At 43.3% G+C, this 22261-nt stretch overlaps 1 protein-coding gene across 3 annotated transcripts in view; it reads left to right on the top strand.

Annotated features, from left to right (window-relative positions):
• The window catches only part of LOC135522535 (transcriptional activator GLI3-like), a 174901-nt gene that overhangs the window by 97836 nt on the left and 54804 nt on the right, over positions 1–22261 (top strand). For all 3 annotated transcript variants that reach the window (XM_064948888.1, XM_064948889.1, XM_064948887.1), the window contains exon 4: positions 10196–10301. In XM_064948888.1, coding sequence (XP_064804960.1) covers positions 10196–10301 — 106 coding nt within the window. The remainder of the gene's footprint in view (positions 1–10195; positions 10302–22261) is intronic.

Below are 22261 nucleotides of genomic sequence, written 5' to 3'. Positions count from 1 at the left end.
GGGGGTGAAGTGAGGAAGAGACAGAAATATAGGCCCATGTGGAGAGAGACAGAGAAAGACTTGGAAGAGTGTGAGAGAGAGAGAGAAAGAGAGTGAGAGGGCTACAGAGAGTGTTGTGGTGCGGAGGGGAAGAGCCAGGGCTGTAATTGGCCCAGAGGTGACGACCCCAGTCATTTGTCTGCTTGCTGCTTGCTGTGACTCTGCGTCCCAAATGGCACTCTATTCACTAAAATGCACTACTTTTGGCCAGAATCCATAAGTAGGGAATAGGGTGCCATTTGGGACACAGCTCTGGGTTTCCCTTTTGCTTTACACTGCCTGGTGTGACCCACCGTTTCCTCCATTAGACACCCATAATGGACAATAGATATAGTCTACTTAGAGAGATTGTCTGTAAACAAGCATGTGCACTACATATGCAAATTCCTAACAACTTAGTTTGTTATGTGAATAACGGACAGAATTCTTGAATCTTGAATATCACGTTTTAAAAAAATTAAGAAATCTATCAGACCGCAGAATAAATCAACAAAATGTAAATGTAAAATGTACATAACTAATGAGGGAAATAGATAGTAATAAATAAACCATGTCTACGAAGTTCCTAGTTTTCTCCTAAACTGTCCCCATAACACATGTGGACATCAACTTGGATGCCCTTGGCCACAGTCATGCTGACCAATGCCATGTTGAATCCCAACCCTGCTCACTAGCTAGCTTCTTTCTCTCTCGGTGGGTTAGAATTGAGCTGGGTCCGAGTGCCTCTTTCCCCTGCCGTGCCAAGCCTGTGTATTATTAGCCTTACAGCCAGAACAGCTGTATTAGCCTCAGTCATTGACTCTCACACAGCAGAGTTACTCTCCTACACGCTGTCATGCTGGATCAGCCCCAATAGGACCTGCCGTGGGGCCAAGGGGGAGCTGCACCGTGGGGATATCGAGGCTATGGGGCTATGGAGGGTCAATCCAGAGTGGACCTGCATCATTAGGCTGTGAGAGAATGAAAGGATAATGCACTTTTCCATTGACTCAGACTCACACCAGCCGAGACAGTTGGGATGTGAGCATAAAATACACATTTCCATTCAAGTTAATTGACAATAAAATGCATCTTATCTTATCATATACTTCTAGTACTACATATAACACGATGCATTAGACATGCTTAAAATATATGTTTCGTGGACGGTCTGGCACAAAATGTTCCTATGTATTTTTAAATTGGAGTTAGACTTTAAAAAACACAGATCTGAAAATAGTATGGTCTCGGTCGGACCAATATCAATCACATGGGAATAAAACCCAAACAAGTGTGTAGCTTGGTCCTGTTGAGTTAAACTGAGGTTTAAATAATTTCCTTTCTACCGCAAGATGTTTGATTGTGTGGACTGGCTGGCAGGCTGCTCGGGGGTCATGCACTGGGCAGAGAGAGATAGAGAGATAGAGAGGGAGAAAGAGAGAGAGGGAGTACACAGTGGCCGAATACCTGGCCACTATGACTAACCCAAGATTAAGGAAAGCGTTGACTATGTACAGACTCAGTGAGCATAGCCTTGCTATTTAGAGAGGCCGCCGTAGGCAGACTTGACTCTCAAGAGAAGACAGGCTATGTGCACTCTGCCCACAAAATGAGGTGGAAACTGAGCTGCACTTCCTAACCTCCTGCCAAATGTATGACAATATTAGAGACACATATTTCCCTCAGATTACATAGATTCACTAAGAATAAAAAAACAAATCCAATTTTGATAAACTCCCATATCTATTGGGTGAAATACCATCACAGAAGCAATATTTGTGACCTGTTGCCACATGAAAAGAGCAACCAGTAAAGAACTAACACCATTGTAAATACAACCCATATTTGTGTATTTATTTTCCCTTTTTTAACTATTTGCACATCGTTACAATAGCTGTAATATTTTTTTTTAAACATCTTTATTCCTTTGGAACTTTTGTGAGTGTAATGTTAATGTTTACTTGCTTTGGCAATGTAAACATGTGTTTCCCATGCCAATAAAGCCCTTTGAAATTAATTGAGAGAGAGGTAGAGTGGGAGACAGAGTGGAGACTAGAGAGTTTTAGTGCAGTGTTTCTGCCTCTAAATCACTGTGTAAATCTCTACCCAGCTGGGAAAGGGGGAGGGGAAGGAGAGGGAGGAGGAAGAGGAGGGTGAGCCGACGCACAGCGCTTTGTTCTGCTCCCCAGTTTAGGCAATCTGGAGGAATTCACCAAATGCAGGAGATAGATTGGCGCTCCGCAGAGGACCCCATGAAATAACCTTCACTTCTTTTCTGCTGCTCTGTACTGGGATGGAGGAGGAGGGCCCTTGTCGGGTTCGCAATTTGTTAATATTGACTCCACTTGGTTAATCTCTTGCAGATGCGGGACTTCCATTGAGCTGTTTGAGGTGGGGTAAGAGGGGTACGGTAGGGGGAATAAGGGAGGGTAAGTTACTTTGACCAAACATATTTGTCTGCCTAATCTCAACCCTGATCTCTAGCCTGCTTCCTGATTGGTTTAAACAACTACACTATGTGGCCTTATTGGTTTAAACGGTCAGCAATGCCTAGACACAGACCAAAAGACTTTGCGTAGAGTGACTTCTGCAGTAGAGAGAGAGAGACAGAGACAGAGAAAGAGAGGAGAACTGTATTGATTTACTTGTAAAGGAGAAAGTGCAAATGTTTCTCTCGTTGATGAATGGGCAGAGAGAATTAAAACGCTCTTCTTTTATTTAACCTCTACCTCTCTCGCCTTGTCTTCTCTCTCACAGTTAGTCTTTGCTGAGTAAAGGATTTGTTTGCTCCTCAGTCACACACACACTAGATGTTTTCCTGAGTCTAGGCCACTCACACACACCACGTACAGTACTGCAGAGAGCCTCAGCACAGCTGGAGCATTAGGCTAATTTATTCAGCGGTAATTAGCCTATTAGACGTACAACAGTCTGGGACTGTAATTAAGCAAACCACTCCAAAAGTCAACAGCAACTCCCACTGAGCTTAGCTAAACAGTCCCGGGAATGTGTTATTTACATGTTCAGCTTGAGGTCTCAGTGTGAGCAAACACAAGCAAGCAACCAGAGCAGGGGTTGATCCCCCAAAATAACCTCCAACATCACAGTCGCATGGGGTTCCTTTCATGTGAACAGTTGTAGCCAATCACAAACACAGGTGTGCTGGTGTGATTGGTGATCATGCAGAGGTGTTTGTGGTGGACATGTCACACAGTTTGTAGAGTGGAGAGACAAGGAGGGGATTGCAGGGGGGTTACGTTAGGTCTTGCTTAGTGGTACATACACACACGTGTGTGTATGCACACACTCACTCATTCATTCACATATGCTGTTACTCACAGTCATTTACACACGCACACACCTCCACCCCAGACATACTTAATGAGCATCTCTCACACACTTAACTAAGCTAGCACTCCTCTACTCGCTCCTCAGCCATCGTCTGGCGAGCGTGCCCGAGTGCTGAGATCATGAGCGAGGAGAGAAGTGGCGTAATGAAACTTGGCAGGCCCAGCACCACTGTCATATGTTCCACATTACCCATTCACAAACCTCTGGAGCAGAGCAGGCCCCAGCAGCAGCCCTTTTCTCACTCCGCTTTAGTCGGTTATGACAATCTGTCAGTGCGTCTTTGTGCTATTGCACCAGAACTTCGAGGCGCAGAGGAGAAGCTCAGTGGGTTCTGGATGACTGTTCTTCCTCAGTGTCAAGCTGCAGATGACACAGTGGATGCATCCCAAATGTCACCTTTATCCCCTATTTAGTGTATTGGTCAAAAGTAGTGCACTATACGTAATAGGGCACCCTTTGGGGGGGGTGCCATTTGGGACGAAGACAGTGCCAGAGGAGAGTCAGGGAGCACTCAGTACGGGACAGGAGGAATCTCAGTTATGACAAGTCATCAACTCTTCTTATTAGGTAACAGAGATATTGTTTATGTCAAATTACGGTTCAGATTCGATTCGAGTGTAGTTGACTATTCAGATTATTTTGAAGTGAGAATAATGTGAGAATGTGACCTATGTGAGAATGCTGTTCATCGACTACAGCTCGGCATTCAACACCATAATACCCTCCAAGCTCGTCATCAAGCACGAGACCCTAGGTCTCGACCCCGCCCTGTGCAACTGGGTACTGGACTTCCTGACGGGCCGCCCCCAGGTGGTGAGGGTAGGTAACAACATCTCCTCCCCGCTGATCCTCAACACTGGGGCCCCACAAGGGTGCGTTCTGAGCCCTCTCCTGTACTCCCTGTTCACCCACGACTGCGTGGCCACGCACGCCTCCAACTCAATCATCAAGTTTGCGGACGACACAACAGTGGTAGGCTTGATTACCAACAACGACGAGACGGCCTACAGGGAGGAGGTGAGGGCCCTCGGAGTGTGGTGTCAGGAAAATAACCTCACACTCAATGTCAACAAAACTAAGGAGATGATTGTGGACTTCAGGAAACAGCAGAGGGAACACCCCCCTATCCACATCGATGGAACAGTAGTGGAGAGAGTAGCAAGTTTTAAGTTCCTCATCATACACATCACAGACAAACTGAATTGGTCCACTCACACAGACAGCATCGTGAAGAAGGCACAGCAGCGCCTCTTCAACCTCAGGAGGCTGAAGAAATTCGGCTTGTCACCAAAAGCACTCACAAACTTCTAGAGATGCACAATCGAGAGCATCCTGGTGGGCTGTATCACCGCCTGGTACGGCAACTGCTCCGCCCTCAACCGTAAGGCTCTCCAGAGGGTAGTGAGGTCTGCACAACGCATCACCGGGGGCAAACTACCTGCCCTCCAGGACACCTACACCACCCGATGTCACAGGAAGGCCATAAAGATCATCAAGGACATCAACCACCCGAGCCACTGCCTGTTCACCCCGCTATCATCCAGAAGGTGAGGTCAGTACAGGTGCATCAAAGCTGGGACCGAGAGACTGAAAAGCAGCTTCTATCTCAAGGCCATCAGACTGTTAAACAGCCACCACGAACATTGAGTGGCTGCTGCCAACACACTGACACTGACTCAACTCCAGCCACTTTAATAATGGGAATTGATGGGAAATGATGTAAATATATCACTAGCCACTTTAAACAATTCTACCTTATATAATGTTACTTACCCTACATTATTCATCTCATATGCATACGTATATACTGTACTCTATATCATCGACTGCATCCTTATGTAATACATGTATCACTAGCCACTTTAACTATGCCACTTTGTTTACATACTCATCTCATATGTATATACTGTACTCGATACCATCTACTGTATCTTGCCTATGCTGCTCTGTACCATCACTCATTCATATATCCTTATGTACATATTCTTTATCCCCTTACACTGTGTATAAGACAGTAGTTTAGGAATTGTTAGTTAGATTACTTGTTGGTTATTACTGCATTGTCGGAACTAGAAGCACAAGCATTTCGCTACACTCGCATTAACATCTGCTAACCATGTGTATGTGACAAATAAAATTCGATTTGATTTTTGATTTGATTTGAAGTGCGGCAACACAAACTATGGCCGTTGCCTATTTAAATAAAAAATAATGATACACTTTGTATTAGACCTTACATTTCTCACATAACGGAAGGAAATGATCTAATAACAACCAACTAGAATGATATGCTTCAGGCTTTATTCTCTCTACCCCCCCCTCTTTAAAATCCTTTGTGTCCTATAAAATAAAAAGTAATTATCATCCTCTTCATAATGAAGGGGAAGCAGCAGGCTTTTGGTGCTCAGTAACGGTGTGTTTTGTGTTGAATTACAACTAATGAGTCTGGTCAAAGTTGCCCACTAATTGCCCTTTCATTACAGACCCATTTGTAATCATATCTTATTGAGTTCCATCTGTAAAAATATGAAACAAAAAATGCTCCCATGCAAAGTTATGCAAGGTCATTAAAATATTTCAAAAGAATTGTAAACTTATTTGGTACTGGATAGTGATGAATTGTTGATGAGTTGCTGTTTTGGAAATGTACTCAAATGGACACATTTGATACACCCCCCCTCCAAAGCAAAATGTTGCCTGACTGTGCCCCATTATTTCTGAGGGTTTTGGTCTGTTAGTGACATACTGTATTTGGTTGGTACAATACAGTATGGATGCGTCCCAAATGGCACCCTGTTCTCTATCTACACTGAGTGTACAAAACAATGCTCTTTCTATAACAGACTGACCAGGTGAAACCAGGTGAAAGCTATGATCCATTATTGATGTCACTTGTTAAATCCATTTCAATCAGTGTAATCACTGGCTCTCAGTCCTGGTCCTGAGGACCCAAAGGGCTGCACATTTTGTTTTTGCCCTAGCACTACACAGCCGATTCAAATGATCAACTCATCAAAAGGTGAAGGGGAGGAGACAGGTTAAAGAAGGATTTTTAAACCATGAGACAACTGAGACATGGATTGTGTATGTGTGCCATTCAGAGGGTCAATGGGTAAGATTTAAGTGCCTTTGAACTGGGTATGGGAGTAGGTGCCAGGCACACTGATTTGAGTGTGTCAAGAATTGCAAAGCTGCTTGGTTTTTCACGCTCAACAGTTTCCCGTGTGTATCAAGAATGGTCCACACCCCAAAGGACATCCAGCCAACTTGACACAACTGTGGGAAGCATTGAAGTCAACATGGGCTAGCATCCCTGTGGAAAGCTTTTGACACATTGTTAAGTCCATGCCCTGATGAATTGAGACCGTTCTGAGGGCAAAAGGGGGTGCAACTCAATATTAGGAAGGTGTTCCTAATGTTTTGTACACTCAGTGTAACACATAACTTTTAACCAGTAAAAACGAGTGCACTAAATATGGAATAGGGTGCCATTTGGGATACAAGTTATGCTTTACTCTGTAGTGGTTTACTATATCAGCGGTGGGGATGGTAAAAGCTGTGACACGCGCATTAACTTTATATAACCTCCAGCTGTGTCTATATTCTAAAGAGGCCCCTGAATACATTCAGGGACAATTTACTCCCAGTCAACCAAGTAGTCCCCACAGGAGACAGTGGAGATGGATTGTGGGATGGAGCACACTCTCTCTTTTTCTCTCCCTTGTCATCTCCCTCTCGCCCCCCCCACCCACTCTCTCTCTCTCTCTCCCCCCCACTCACTCACTCTCTCTCTCTCTCTACCCCCACCCACTCACTCACTCACTCACTCACTCACTCACTCCCCCCACTCACTCACTCTCTCTCTCCCCACTTACTCACCACCCCCACTCACTCACTCTCTCTCTCTTTCTCTCTCTCTCTCCCACCCCACTCACTCTCTCTCTCCCACCCCACCCCACTCACTCACTCACTCACTCACTCACTCACTCACTCACACACTCACACTCTCTCTCTCCCCCTCACCACTCACTCTCTCTCTCCCCCCCCCTCTCTCTCTCTCTCTCTCTCTCTCTCTCTCCCCACTCACTCTCTCTCTCCCCCCACTCACTCACTCACTCACTCTCCCCCCACTCACTCACTCTCTCTCTCCCACCCCACTCACTCACTCTCTCTCTCTCCCCACTTACTCACCCCCCCACTCACTCACTCTCTCTCTCTCCCACCTCACTCACTCACTCTCTCTCTCTCTCTCCCACCCCACCCCACTCACTCACTCCCCCCCCACTCACTCACACTCCCCCCACTCACCCACTCTCTCTCTCCCCCACTCACCCTCTCTCTCTCTCTCTCTCTCTCTCCCTTGTTCTCTGAACTGTATACATTCCCTCAAGTGGCACACAGGGCTGTTTGCCTTCCTAATGGAGGTAGTGTGGCAGAGCCTATTTAGATAGGGGCCCTGCTAAAGTAAACTTCGGACAGGGATTCAAATAAAGCAGCTCCCTTAACTGACTGCTGTAGGCTGAGGCAAGGGAGGAGTGGAGGAGTGTTGGCTAAGCCCAGGAGGGAGGGAAGGAGGATAGGAAACTCCAGGAGGAAAGAAAGACAAAGGAGGGGGAAGGCACAGGGGTGTGTTGAGTGAGCAGCTCCTGGGGATCTGGGTAATCCAGAGTGGAGAGGCGGGTGTGGTAGAGGAGATGGAGGAGGAGAAGTAGTAGTATTCAGACTGGAGCAGGAGAGGTTCTGCAATTTGAAATCTCTATAGTCCCTCCATAGACCTCTGCCCTGCCTCACGGGTTGAAGTTTCAGCCCAGGGTTTCCCATGAGTAGTCAAGGAGACGGCTTAGAGACCCTAGGTTTAAGTCTGTGTTAGATCAACACAACTGATAGCAGAGTCCAGATTCCTCTCCTTCAGAGAAGACCTGGAAATTATGAAGGAGAGCCGGGCCAAACAGGATTCATCAGAAGGAAGCTATCGAAGAGACAGATAGTCAAACACAGTGCCAGAGGGCCGCTGCAGGAGGCATTTAGCTATCACATCTCTTTGACGTCCTATCTTTCTTACAAAAAACAAGATCAGTTCAAATACATTTTCACATTTGTGTAAGACACTGGAAAGGAATTTAATAGCACAGATTTGTTCCACAGTATGTTTTTTTGTGCCTCATGATCAAAGTGTCATTTTCCATGTTAAAGGAAAAAAGGATTTGTGCTGTATACTCTATTTTGATAAACACTGCAAGCCATTATTTAGAAAGGCTTACACAACTGATATGCAATCATAGAAAACATTCCTAATCTATTCACCAGGATGCATCTGATTTATATCCATCTGCTTACATGATGCGTGATACAACACCTTTCCCTTTTAAGACCTGCATGCGCTGCAGTTCCACTAAACAAGGCCTGTCCGAGCTGTCCTGTTGGTAGAGCTTGGGCAGGGTAGGTAGTGAGTGTTTAGATAATAAGTGTTTAGATAATGAGTGCTGAGGTAGTGAGTGTTGAGGTAGTGAGTGTTGAGGTAGTGAGTGTTGAGGTAGTGAGTGTTGAGGTAGTGAGCGTTGAGGTAGTGAGTGTTGAGGTAGTGAGTGATGAGCTAGTAAGTGATGAGCTAGTTGAGGTAGAGCAGCAAGCCTGAGTGAGCCAGGGGGGGATAAACCTCTCTGTGTTGCTGCCCAGCAGTGGGCCCTATGTTTGGCGTTGACCAGGGTGCACAACTAGATCCAGCTGTTTGGCACCACTCCCCCTGACTGCCTGGCAGCCTGCCCATACCACTACTGCTGGCACACGGGCGCCAGATGTTTACACGCTAAAAACACTTCCTATCACAAAGCGCCCTCCTCCCCTCCATGTTTGTTTGTGTGTGTGTGTGTGTGTGTGTGTGTGTGTGTGTGTGTGTGTGTGTGTGTGTGTGTGTGTGTGTGTGTGTGTGTGTGTGTGTGTGTGTGTGTGTGTGTGTTTTAACCCTTTCCATTTTCACAAGGGTTCAAGTAGCCCCTAGGGTAGTGTGGGCAAGATGCACTTAAATAGACATAGCTCTTACTGAACTTGTCCTACAATGGATCTATGAGGTATTCAAAACACAGCATTCCAGCACTTACTTGAGGGATTGTATACCATAGGGTAGATGTTCAGTTGAGGTAAGGAGACTTGAACTTATATAGTTGTATGTTTCCAGCCCATGCAACAACTCAGCAGCTTCTCTCTCAGGGGGTAAAAATAGCAAAGTGCTGATATTATGCAAATGTTTTATCTGGGGAATTAGATACTTCTCTCTGACAGTTGTGACGAATCATTTCCCTGCCTGAAATGATTTCCAAACGCATCCTCAATTTTTCTCCCTATTCCCTCTGTTTCAATGGCTGTTCCTCAGTGTAAAAAGTGTATTTATGCCTGATCAGCCTTACAGCAAGACAAAAGGCACAAGTCTTGCAGTTAATTTGTGTCTAGGTTTATTTTGAGATGTTTTAAGTGCACTTCTTAGTAAACATTCTAAGGCAGTGAGGCTTTTTAGTTCAGTTCTCATTTGGGCAGGTCTCATTTGGGCAGGGCCTCCTGAAAGATGGCTATCAACAACTGCTTTTCATTACTCTGTCCTGAGACTGGCTGAAGAGGAACTTAGTAATTCCCTCAAAAACACATTGAGTCAATACATGCAACCATGATTCAATGGCATGCAAAGAGATATGTGCTTTGTCACAACTTCTGGCTTAAAAGGGCTTTATAAAATAAATGTTACTGGCTTTAAGGCTGATTGTCTGTAGCAGTGTCATCTCTAACATTTTTCTCTCTCTCTTTCTCTTTTCTCTTTCTCTTTATCCCCATGTAGCACCGCCACAGTTTTTCCCTGCTTTCCATCCACCGGTGCCTATCGACGACAGACATGCCCAGGGTCGCTACATCTACGAGCCGTCCCCCGTTCCCCCTCTACACGTGTGAGTGTCACAGACTGTACACACACACACACAACCCCCCCATTCCCATACACACCCACTTCTTCTTTACATAAAATAATGCAAAGGAATTTGTACAATTCTTCCAGTCAGGTCTAATGGGAAGTGATTTGGATATCAGTATCATATCATTGGTATCAGCAAGAACCCCCAGTAGTGTTAATGGCAATATTAATAAGATGCTCCTGTTTCCAACACCCCAAGGCATGTTGCATCCTCCTCTGAGGTGCTCTGTGCTCCCCTGCTCTCCAGATCAAAGGTCATGGCCCTGTCTGGGAGTAACATGATCCACATGTCAGAGACACGCAAATTAACATGTGCCAGAAACATGGAAACTAGGGCCTCTGAGCATGTTATTATCATAAGCACAGTGATCAAGTCTTGTCAACTCCCAACCTGACATACCTTCACTGACACACACATCTCAACGGACACACACCTTCACTGACACACACACACACATCTCTTCTGACATACGCACTGTACCATGTATGCACCCCCCCCCCCCCCCACACACACACACAAATAACACACATGTTAGAATCCCTCTCATTCTAACTGTCTTTCACTCTCTCCCTTCTTTCTCTCTCTTTCACTCCACCACTTTTGCTCTCTGTTCTGCCTGAACAGTGAGTGCTGGTAGTGGATGCTCTGTCGCCCTTGCATCACTAATTTCTCACCCAGAGACAGCAAGGAAGCGATCAGTGCGCGACTGGGACAAATTGGATGGGGCAGCTACTTGGACCACATTATGTTTTAAATTCTTCTTCATTATTAACCCTCCCATCCTCAGGAGTCATATCTCTCCCTTGCTGATGTGCCACTAAGCATAATGCATTTTTTATGTCTCCCGCCACCCTCACACCCCCACCCCCCCTCGTCTCAGAGGAGAGAGGGAGAGGCAAGGAAATAAAAAAAAGGGTTAGTGATTGATGCCCTGTGTCAAGGCAAACAAAATGGCAAATATAATTGAGCATTTAGCTTCTGCAGAGAACATGTGCCGCAAATACGGCTCAAACAAACAGCCGTGTTTGTTATCAGTCAGAGGCGCTTTGGAGAGATCTGGAGCACAGGTTAGGGGTAAGGGGGAGACATGGAACCCACTGAATTAAATGAAGGGGTAAGAGAAGTTGTGCAGAACGAACGTGTTCAGTCACTCGATCTCTGTCCGGATAAGAGTTATCTGGCTGGCGCGCTTCGTTTGCTCAGCCTGTCAGGGGAGGCGTGGTCGTGAGTCGTTGCCGTACTTATGGGCTGTTTATCCACTTGTATTGCTGCTTAATATGACACGCTACGCTGAAAGGCCCCATTTTTCATTATTACAAGGCAGTTTAGTGGATGATCTTATTCAAATTGTCTTGGGTACTAGTACACACATTATCGAGTTACACGTGTTCCTTTCCAATCTCAAATCAAAGTTTATTTGTCACGTGCGCCGAATACAACAGGTGTAGACCTTAGAGTGAATTGCTTACTTACAGGCTCTAACCCCTCTGCTCTCAATGCCATTACTCTTGCTGCTTTTCAGAGTAGGAAACAGTGTTACATGGTGTTACTGTTTAGGGTTTGTACAGTCCAATCAACAGATTACCGAGTTATGTAGGCTACTGTAGTTCTCTGGTTCAGATTTGGATTGTAACATAAACTCAGCATTGCTTGGGAACAAATTTAATCTGGCAATTTGGTCTCATTGGATAGTGTTTTGGAATTCCTTATGAAGGAGCATTTTGATCCAGTCACCCCCAACAATGCCATCATGGCCCTGCACACAGAGAGAACATGCATGGCCCTGCAGGGGACAAGTGGGGGGGGTTCAGACAGAAATATAGAATTGTTTTAAGACAAGCTCTCCTTAGTGAGCAGAATTCATCGTTATTAGCCCTCTTAAAGATATGGTTAAGTACACAGTAGAGTATTATTGGCATTACTTCCCCATACAGAGGTTTCATTACAGCGGGTAATTACAGTGGGGTCTGGCCCCGCGGCGGTACAATCAATCCAGCTTCGAAATGCTAGCCATCACGCTAACGCTAGCAGCGCTAATGCTAGGACTTGGTCCGGTAGAAAAACACGCAGCCGCCTCATATTCTCATGATACATTCTGCCGTCCAACCGACGTTGCAAATGAACAGAATCCTGTCCTATTATTGTGTCAGGTCTAATTGAAACATGTTTATTTATGTCCCGGCGCCGCAGAAGAGGGAGGAAGGACGGAGCGTTAGCGAAGGCGCTAAGCTAAAGGCATCCAGCGATATATGAGACCGACGGAATTAAATTAAAAGCTCATAAAATGAAATATGCTCTGTATTAGCTGCTTGACACTTAATTTGCCTTCAAATGAGCGGAGGAAATCACAAATTAACTGTCCTTTGTTTTTCCACTCTCTCTCGCTCTCTCACTCTCCTGCTGCACGCCACCCCTATTAGGCAGGGAAGAGTGCAATTACAGGCAGGAGCTAGGATAATCGTTTAGTTTATGAATTATTGCATGGGAAGGCACCAGTGTGCCATTCAATATTAAAGATAGGGTCAGGGGTTGCCTTCCTTGTGTGGGTGCATTGATGATGTACTGTTTCTGTGTGGAAATGGAAGTTATCCATTTCCACATAATAGCATTTCGCTACACTCGCATTAACATCTGCTAACCATGTGTATGTGACAAATAAAATTTTATTTAGAGGATGTCTATGTCTATGTCCTACATGTCTAAAATGGGAAACTGTGGAGTCTTTTATCAATACCCTCGGCATATAGAGCTCTGACCAACCACTTTTTAATGACTATAGAATAGGACCTCAGTGCAGCTGATCTAGGATCAACAGCCCTCTTCCCCACTACCTCAGTGTCTCTGACCAAGAAACAGCTGACCTTTTCCTCCTCTAGAGAGTATGCTTCCTCACTTCCTGCTTAAATAAACACATGAATCAGTGAAGAGCAGACTCCATGGAAGCTCTCGTCCCCACCGTCGCTCTCATTGTGTTGGCCTAGATTCATCGGGAACTGGGGGGCTGTGGGGCTTTGTGGGGGATGCTGGGGCCTTTCATGGGGGACATTATTGGCCGACTGACGACTACCGGTGGAAACAAAAGGCCCTCTCTTGTGGCACAGTGCCTGGTCTCGGTCACCCGGAGACGGGCCGAGAACAAACAGAAGTATTTGACGACAAGTAAATTATCTGCATGGGAGTTTACTCGCGAGTTAGAGGCCCTTATGCCACAGAAACAACAAAACACTCTTAGGGGATAAGTAATTGACTTGCAACTGTTTGCGTAGTCACGGTCGTTGCCTTCGGAAAGTATTCAGACCCCTGGACTTTTTCCATATTTTGTTACATTACAGCCTTATTCTAAAATGTATTAAATAAATAAAATCCTCAGCAGTCTACACACAATACCTCATAATGACAAAGCGAAAACAAGTTTTACATTTGAATTTTTAAAATAAAAATAAACAGAAATACCTTATTTACATAAGCATTCAGACGCTTTGCTATGAGACTCGAAATTGAGCTCTGTTACATCCTGTTTCTATTGATCATCCTTGAGATATTTCCACAACTTGATTGGAGTCTACCTGTGGTAAATTCAATTGATTGGACATGATTTTGGAAAGGCACACACCTGTCTATATTAGGTTCCATAGTTGACAGTGCATGTAAGAGCAAAAACCTTAGCGCTCCAAGACAGGATTGTGTCGAGGCACAGATATGGGGAAGGGTGCCAAAAAATGTCTGCAACATTAAAGGTCCCCAAGTTTGGAACCTCCAAGACTCTCCCTAGAGCTGGCCGCCCGGCTAAACAGCAATCGGGGGAGAAGGGCCTTGGTCAGGGAGGTGACCAAGAACCCGATGGTCACTCTGACAGAGCTCTAGAGTTCCTCTGTGGAGATGGGAGAACCTTCCAGAAGGACAACCATCTCTGCAGCACTCCACCAATCGGGCATTTGTGGTAGAGTGACCAGACGGAAGCCACTCCTCAGTAAAAGGCACATGACAGCCCGCTTGGATTTTGCCAAAAGGCACCTAAAGGGCTCTCAGACCATGAGAAACAAGATTATCTGAAACTAAGATTGAACTATTTGGCCTGAATGCCAAGCGTCACGGAAACATTGCACCATCCCTACGGTGAACAGAGCAAAGTACAGAGAGATCCTTGATGAAAACCTACTCCAGAGAGCTCAGGACCTCAGACTTTGGACAAGGTTCACCTTCCAACAGGAAAACGACTATAAGCACACAGCCAAGACAACGCAAGAAGTCTCCGAATGTCCTTGAGTGGCCAGAACCCGGGCCTGAACCCGATCGAACATCTCTAAAGAGACCTGAAAATAGCTGTTCAGCAATTTTGGAATAAGGCTAAAACCTAAGAAAATGTGCAAAAATCACGGGGTCTGAAGACTTGTCGAAGACACTACAGGCATTTGCTTAAGAATTAGCTTGAATGATCTACTCCTGAGTACAATACACAATGGAATGTTTAAACGTAGGTACTGTATCTCCACAGATTCGTATCCCACTCAGATAACATGTGCGATTTGTCATGTTACCGTTTAGTTCTGCCACTTGTTTGCAAAGTCTCCTGAGGATTCTCTATGACATTATTTGTGTCGTAGTAATGATGTCAAAGTCACAATTTAAAGATGATAATGGAAAAGGAAAACATACTGATTTGGCATAAGTGGTGAATAGACACGTGGATTCTGACTCTGGAAGGGGGTGAAGGTGTGTCTGTGTGTGTGTGTGTGTGTGTGTGTGTGTGTGTGTGTGTGTGTGTGTGTGTGTGTGTGTGTGTGTGTGTGTGTGTGTGTGTGTGTGTGTGTGTGTGTGTGTGTGTGTGTGTGTGTGTGTGTGTGTGTGTGTGTGTGTTGGGCCTGTAAAGGTATGCTGCGTCCTGCCTGTGGTGTTATTGCATTCAGAAGTGTATTTGTACAGCTGTGGTCCCCAAACAGACTGTAAGGTATTCTGTGAGGCTACCAGGGGGAAAAGCAGCAGGTCCCATTCATTTCAACACAACATCAGCACTCTGTTGTCGGATGCAGTGAAACTAAGTTAACTGCCCAAAAAAGAGTGTAATTCATTTTCATGCAATTATGAGAATGATCATTCCATCTTAGTAACAACATACTGAAACCTTTTAGAACATATGAATTTTTCTGCTCTCTCTCTCTCTCTCTCTCTCTCTCTCTCACTTTCTCTCTCTCTCTCTCTCTCTCTCTTTCTCACTCTGTGTCCTTTTGGCTGAGAGTAGAGTGTGTCCTTTAGGTCTACGCCATTTTGTTTGGTTATTTACATAAACTGTTGTCAGAGAGCCAAATGTGGACATTGAGGAGCAGCACGCTGCTTTGAATAAAGACCACAGTCTTATCTCCACACCTCCCTCCAGATTTCTCATTTACTCCAGATGGTAAGACGCCTGGAATTACACACACACACACACACACACACACACACACACACACACACACACACACACACACACACACACACACACACACACACACACACACACACACACACACACACACACACACACACACACACACACACACACACACACTTCATGACAAAAGAATGACAAAAGGCATAGTGTAACAGCTTTCATAAAGAGCTACAGGAAAATACTGTAAATATATGGAGACATGTTTATAAGCTTTCCTTTGGATTTTCCTTTTCATGTGTTGAGGGTTTTATTTATTTTGGGATGATGTTTCACCCTTTCTTACTGTATGTGAAGCTGTTTTATCATTTGTATCCATTCATTCAACATTTGCAAACATTAGCAGTTTTCATTTTCTGTTTATTGAGTATACGTTTATTAATGTGTTCATAAATCTCTCTAAACCATTTGTAAATTCCCTATAAATGAACCTGTTTAGTATAAGCCTATATTTATTCCTTTACCCTAAAAAATCATGGTAATATTAAACCTTTATAAATTGTAATAAATATAAAATGGGACTCTAAATTCTATTAAATTCCAATGCTAATTTCCTTATCATCTCTAGATGATCTCTATGTGGCTTCTGTCAGTAATGAGAAGGAGGAGAGCAAGCCACTTTTCTCATCTCCCTCTCTTTTTTCCCCCTTATCCCCCATTCCCTGCGAATTCGTAGGTCACCCTCCTCCTGGTGAAGTCACCAGGTTCCCCCCATCTACCCCTCCCCTCCTCCTCCCTTCTTTTTAAAATACTTTCTCTGTGGCGTCAGGCTGTATTCGTTGGACAGGCAGTCACGCGGTAACTGGCTTCGTGATTAATGGTGTTTATTCTTGACAAAAGTCCCCTTTATTTATCTGCATTGCCGTTTCACCGATACTATCAGTCACCTGAATGAAACATTTTCAGTCATACCAATTTTGCAGTATAATTGAGTAGAGTCACTTCCTTTTCGTCCCCCCCCCCTCCTCTCACTTTCCTCTCCCCTCTCTTCTCTCCTCTCTCTCCTCTCCCACTCTATCTGGCAGTCTTATCATGGCCACAGTAATTTTCGTGCTGCATTACTTGATATGGAGTGGCTGACTTTAGCCTTATTTGACATAAAGCCCCTTCAATTTTCACTGGAGAAAAAAAAGGGAAGAAAAAGAAAGTTGCCACTCTGTGAAATGGGCAGGAGAGGTGGGGGTAAAGTATCTCTCCCTCTATTTTTTTCTCAAGCAATTTCAGGATCTAGAGAGAAAATGAGATAAATGCCTATAAGCATAATTGTGGGCAGTTTGAAGTTATATAATTTTTGTTGTAATACACCAGTTTTGAAAACCTAAATGGATGGTGTCTTCTTTTTTCCCCCCAATGACTGTGCCATGAAGCGGGATATTTTGAAGGCACCTGTGCATTTTGTGGTTGATGGATACTGCAGGTTTAGAAAAAATAAAGTATTTGGTAGAGTAGACATGTCACAAGCCCTGCTCTGGTTTACAGTTGAGTACCCAAGGAAACCTGTTTAGACATGTTGCTAAATTCTACTTAAGAGCTGCTGTTACTACCATATAAATATATTTTAGTGATTCTATTACTATGGTTATTACACGTGCACGGTTGTGGACAATTTTGCATTTGTTTTTTTAGGGCATATGGATTACATCTTTTTTTTTAAATTTCTGCTGGTTATTACATGTATGTTGCTGCTGAAACTGTGTTTTAAGAATCAAGGGTATTTATTCACACTAAACTCACAGCTACATAACCATTTTAATTGCAATAGTTGGTTGTACTGTGTACGACATTGTTGTTTTATTTGATTTGATGTCATATATGTTTGTTTCAACCCAGCTCAACAGCTGTTGAAATGCCCCTTTCATTCATTTGTAAATGTACCAAACGAAATGAGAATGTGGCACTGGTGATTCACATTTTTATTGAGTAGTAACAATATGGGTCAAATGAATAACCCAGTCAGTCATTTCGCCATACATTTCCTTTGATCTTTTGTAGGTTTAATTAATTTAAGACTATTACAGCAAATTATTTATTTGACTACAAGAATAATATATATCTATCTACTAGTGGCCTTTTGAATTTCCACATGTAACACAGTATAGTACACTTGATTTTCTGTACAGAAATCTATTTCCCTCCTGTTTATATTTGAGATCTCAATTTGTAGCTCGCCCATGTTGCACAATGGAAGAGAAAGTCTGGAGGAGAGGAGATAACAGACAGGTGCTAACAGCTAGCTGTGTGTGTCAGTCAGCCTGTCACTGTGTGTATGTGTGCGTGCGTGTATGCGCGTGTGTGCCTGCGGGCCTGTGTGTGTATGTGTGTGTGTGTTCAATCTGCCTAAGGTTAACAAAGCCTTGTGCTCAACTGTCAATTCCATAATGGGAAGATTCGACAGCCATGTCATTACATCACTCATCATTTCAAATATTAAGAAGGGTTTGTTGAGTAATGCTTTTCATGTTTAGATTTGTCTTCCAAATAAAGATTCAGAAAATAAAATGCAGATACAATTGTAACTGTATAACCTAAGTGTATGAACCGTTTATATGCTATAAAATAAATGTCAATGATGAAAGTGATTCATTATTATGATTTGAATTGACATTTAAATGATTCCCAAGTCACCATTATCACAGTGTTTTATACAAATGCTCTAAACCTTTTATAGGCACTCTGTTTTAACATTTTAAATTGCATTTACCAACATTATTGACATTACAAATGTTGGCTAATTGACTTTAATATTAAATATTGATTATGGTAATGCTGTTGATAAGCAAGACCTCAGTATATCCCAGAATTCCAGGGCCCGTATTCATTAATAAACCTCTCAGAGTAGGTGTGCTGATCTAGGATCAGTTCTGCCTTTTAGATCATAAGGAATATGGTTATATGGACAGGGAGGACCTGATCCTAAACTGCACTTCTACTTTGAGATGCTTTATGAATACATTCCCAGAGGCCTGTCTGTTGATGAAGGGGGTAATGGGTTTGTGGGAGGGGCCAGCTGTCACATCAGTGCCTTCGCTTAATTGGCTTTGTAAAGGCCCCTCCCACCTTTCTACTGGCCTGGAGGTTCATGTGTGTGTTTGTTTCTTGATGTTTTTTTCATCTTAGAATATTATTTTCATTTAAAAAAATAAATATATATATATATAGTAACATGCATTTGTAAAAAGAAAATAGATATTGCTAAACAGAGTTCTGCATTTGAGAAAACACAACAAATATAATTATATCATGTCTGTCGGCATACTAACCTACTATTTAGTTAATAATTGTTGTTAGGTTAAAGGGGCAGTCTGGGATTCTAATCAGAATTCATGGCTATAGGGCCATATTTAATTCATTTAAAAGTGCAAAAAAATATGTACAGATTGCCACTTTAAAGTGAGTCAAAATAATGTGATTGAAGAGAGAGTGCAGTATGTAGTCAGTGTTGGGACTCAGACCCTTGCTTTGTGGAGGCAGGCAGAACCATCCCGGTGGGCCGTCAGAAGAAAGTGTAGAAAATGTTGACTTTCCATTATTCCGACTTGGGCTTGGGGCCCTGGGAATTCACTCTGGGGGCCAGTTACAGCAAGTAACGAGATCTAGGGAACAGGGTCGTAAATTCTGCCTGCTTTTTGCTAGAAATACTTTCTTTTCCCCCTCTGTCCACTCCCTCCATCTCTCCCCTCGTCAAGCTTTAAGTAAATGGGGGGAAACATAAAGGTAACAATGTATAATATTACCACATGTTGTCGATTTAAAAAAAACATTTGTTTAACATTTGTTAAACTGTTCTGAAGGCCATTGACAGCTTTAACGGTGAAGGAAATGAGATCATTACCTCCTCTCCTGCACTGACTCTACCTCTCCTTCTCTCCTTTTCACTCCTCCTTGTTTTGCCCTTTATACATTCTCATTCTCTCTTATGAGCTATCATGGCATTTTGTAATTCTTCTTCTTCCTTCACTTCCTTCACTAAGGATATTAATCACACTCACATACGGCTACTCTATTCTTTGAGCACCGTGTTATCTCTTATCCAATCAAATCTGAAGTCCATTATTCATGTGTGAGAAGAATGTTTTAATCTCTCACACTGTTGTTTGGATCTTAACTGTTTGGAATGAGCAACAGACAGAGCCCATCTCTGCTGTCTTCATCTTCCATGATACCCCACTCTCTCAGAAGAGGGGTCAGCGTGACAAGTATCTCTCAGCACGCATCATCCATCGGGAGCGGCACAGTCATGCACACAGCTGCGGGGTGCCGGAACTGTTAAAAGGAATGCAACCTGCATTTGGTGCTGCTCTGTCTGTGTGTATTTGTCAGTAGATTGCATTTTGTGTGTCCAAAAGAGATCGCTTTTTAATAAATGAGAGATGCAAGTTGAATTAAATTGGACTGGAAGACTGGAAAGTTCAGCCAAATTTGGATATACAGTGAGTATACAAAACATTAAGAACCACCTGCTCTTTCCATGACATAGACTGATCAGATGAATCCAGGTGAAAGCTATGATCCCTTATTGATGTCACAGTGTAGATGAAGGGGAGGAGACCGGTTAAAGAAGGATTTTTAAGCCTTGAGACAATTGAGACATGGATTGTGTACGTGTGCATTCAGAGGTTGAATGGGCAAGACAAAATATTTAAATGGGGCGCCTTTGAACGGGGCATGGCAGTATGTGCCAGGCGCACCGGATTGTGTCAAGAACCGCAACACTGCTGGGTTTCCTGTGTGTATCAAGAATGGTCCACTACCCAAAGGACATCTAACAAACTTGACACAACTGTGGGAAGCACAGTCATGGCCAGCATCCCGGTGGAACACTTTCTCTTATCTCTATCTATGTCATACTCTAATAACTCTATTTAATGCACCAAACCACTCTGAAGACAATATATCATTTATAGAGAACCTTTTGATGTTAGTGATGTGCTATGTGTGCGCCTTACTGTAGTGGGTGAGATTGTGTATGTGTGTGAAACGTCTTTCTTCCTGATGAGGCTCAGGAATCCTCCGCCGCCCCTGTACTTAACCAACATAGACCCTGATAAGGTCAAGGGCCGTGGCTGGGTACCACTATGCAGCTCAGCCCGTTCATGATTAAATATCAGGCAACTCCACTTGACATTTTATTAGTACAACTCCAGCAAGATGGATGAAATGGTAAGAATAAAGTAGGCTGTGTGTGTTGACTTTCCCACCTGCCCCTGCCGCCTGCCTGCCTCCTCTAACCAGTCTTTGCTTTCTTTTCCTTCCCCCTCTCTCTTTCTCCTCTAACAGGAGTACATATTAGAAAACATTTGATGGATTTCTTTGTTCAGTGCTTGAAGAGGACAATTATGTTTTTCTAAAGGTCCAATGCAGACATTTTTTTAAATATCAATATCAAATCATTTATGGGTAACAATTAAGTACCTTACTGTGATTGATTTCAATGAAAATAGTCAAAATGCAACAAAAATAGCTTCTTAGCAAAGAGCAATTTCTCAAGCAAGAAATTTGCTAAGACAGTCTGGGAGTGGTCTGAGTGGGAAGGGAAAACTGAAATTGAGCTGTTATTGGCAGAGAGGTTTGGAACTCTCTTTCTTATTGGTCAATTAACTAACGTACTGCCTGGTGATGTCACTGGTGATGTCACCGGTGATGTCACCAGGCAGGCCAAAACTCATCCCACCAAAACGTTCTGAAATTTCAGGCGGTCATTTCAAACAGCTCTTACACTAAAAGGGCATTATCATAATTTTCACAATTTCACAGTATTATTCCAACCTCGTAGTGTGGAAATATACAGTGCCTTCAGAAAGTATTCATACCCCTTGACTTATTTCACATTTTGTTTTACAGCCTGAAAGCCTCAAAATAGATTAAATATATTTTTTCTCACCCATCTACACACAATAATCCCCTATAATGACAAAGTGAAAACATGTTTTTAGAAAATTTAGAAAATGTATTGAAAATTAAGTACAGAAAGATCTAATTTACATAAGTATTCACACCCCTGAGTCAATACATCGTAGAATCATCTATGGCAGCGAGTCTTTCTGGGTAAGTCTAAGAGCTTCACACGTGGATTTTCAAAATTCTTCAAGCTCTGTCATATTGGTTGTTGATCATTGCTAGACCAACATTTTCAAATCTTGCTATAGATTTTCAAGCAGATTTAAGTCAAATCTGTAAACTCGGTCACTCGGATCATTCACTGTCATCTTGGTAACCAACTCTAGTGTAGATTTGGTATTGTGTTTTAGGTTATTGTCTTGCTAGAAAACTTTTCAGTCCTTAACAATCGATTTCAAGCGTACCCATAAACATGCAGCCACCACTATGCATGAAAATATGGAAACTGGTACTCAGTAATGTGTTGTATTGGATTTGCCCCAAACATAACACTTTGCATTCAGGACAAAAAGTTCATGTTTTTGAATATTTTTATTCTGTACAAGCCTCCTTTATTTTCACTCAATTAAGTTAGTATTGTGGAGTAACTAATAGTTTCCTTTCTCGTCTG

This window comes from Oncorhynchus masou, chromosome 30 (genome assembly GCF_036934945.1).
Source record: "Oncorhynchus masou masou isolate Uvic2021 chromosome 30, UVic_Omas_1.1, whole genome shotgun sequence".
Taxonomy (NCBI): domain Eukaryota; kingdom Metazoa; phylum Chordata; class Actinopteri; order Salmoniformes; family Salmonidae; genus Oncorhynchus; species Oncorhynchus masou.
The sequence above is the reverse complement of the archived record's forward strand: the minus strand, read 5'-3'. Positions and strand labels throughout refer to the sequence as shown.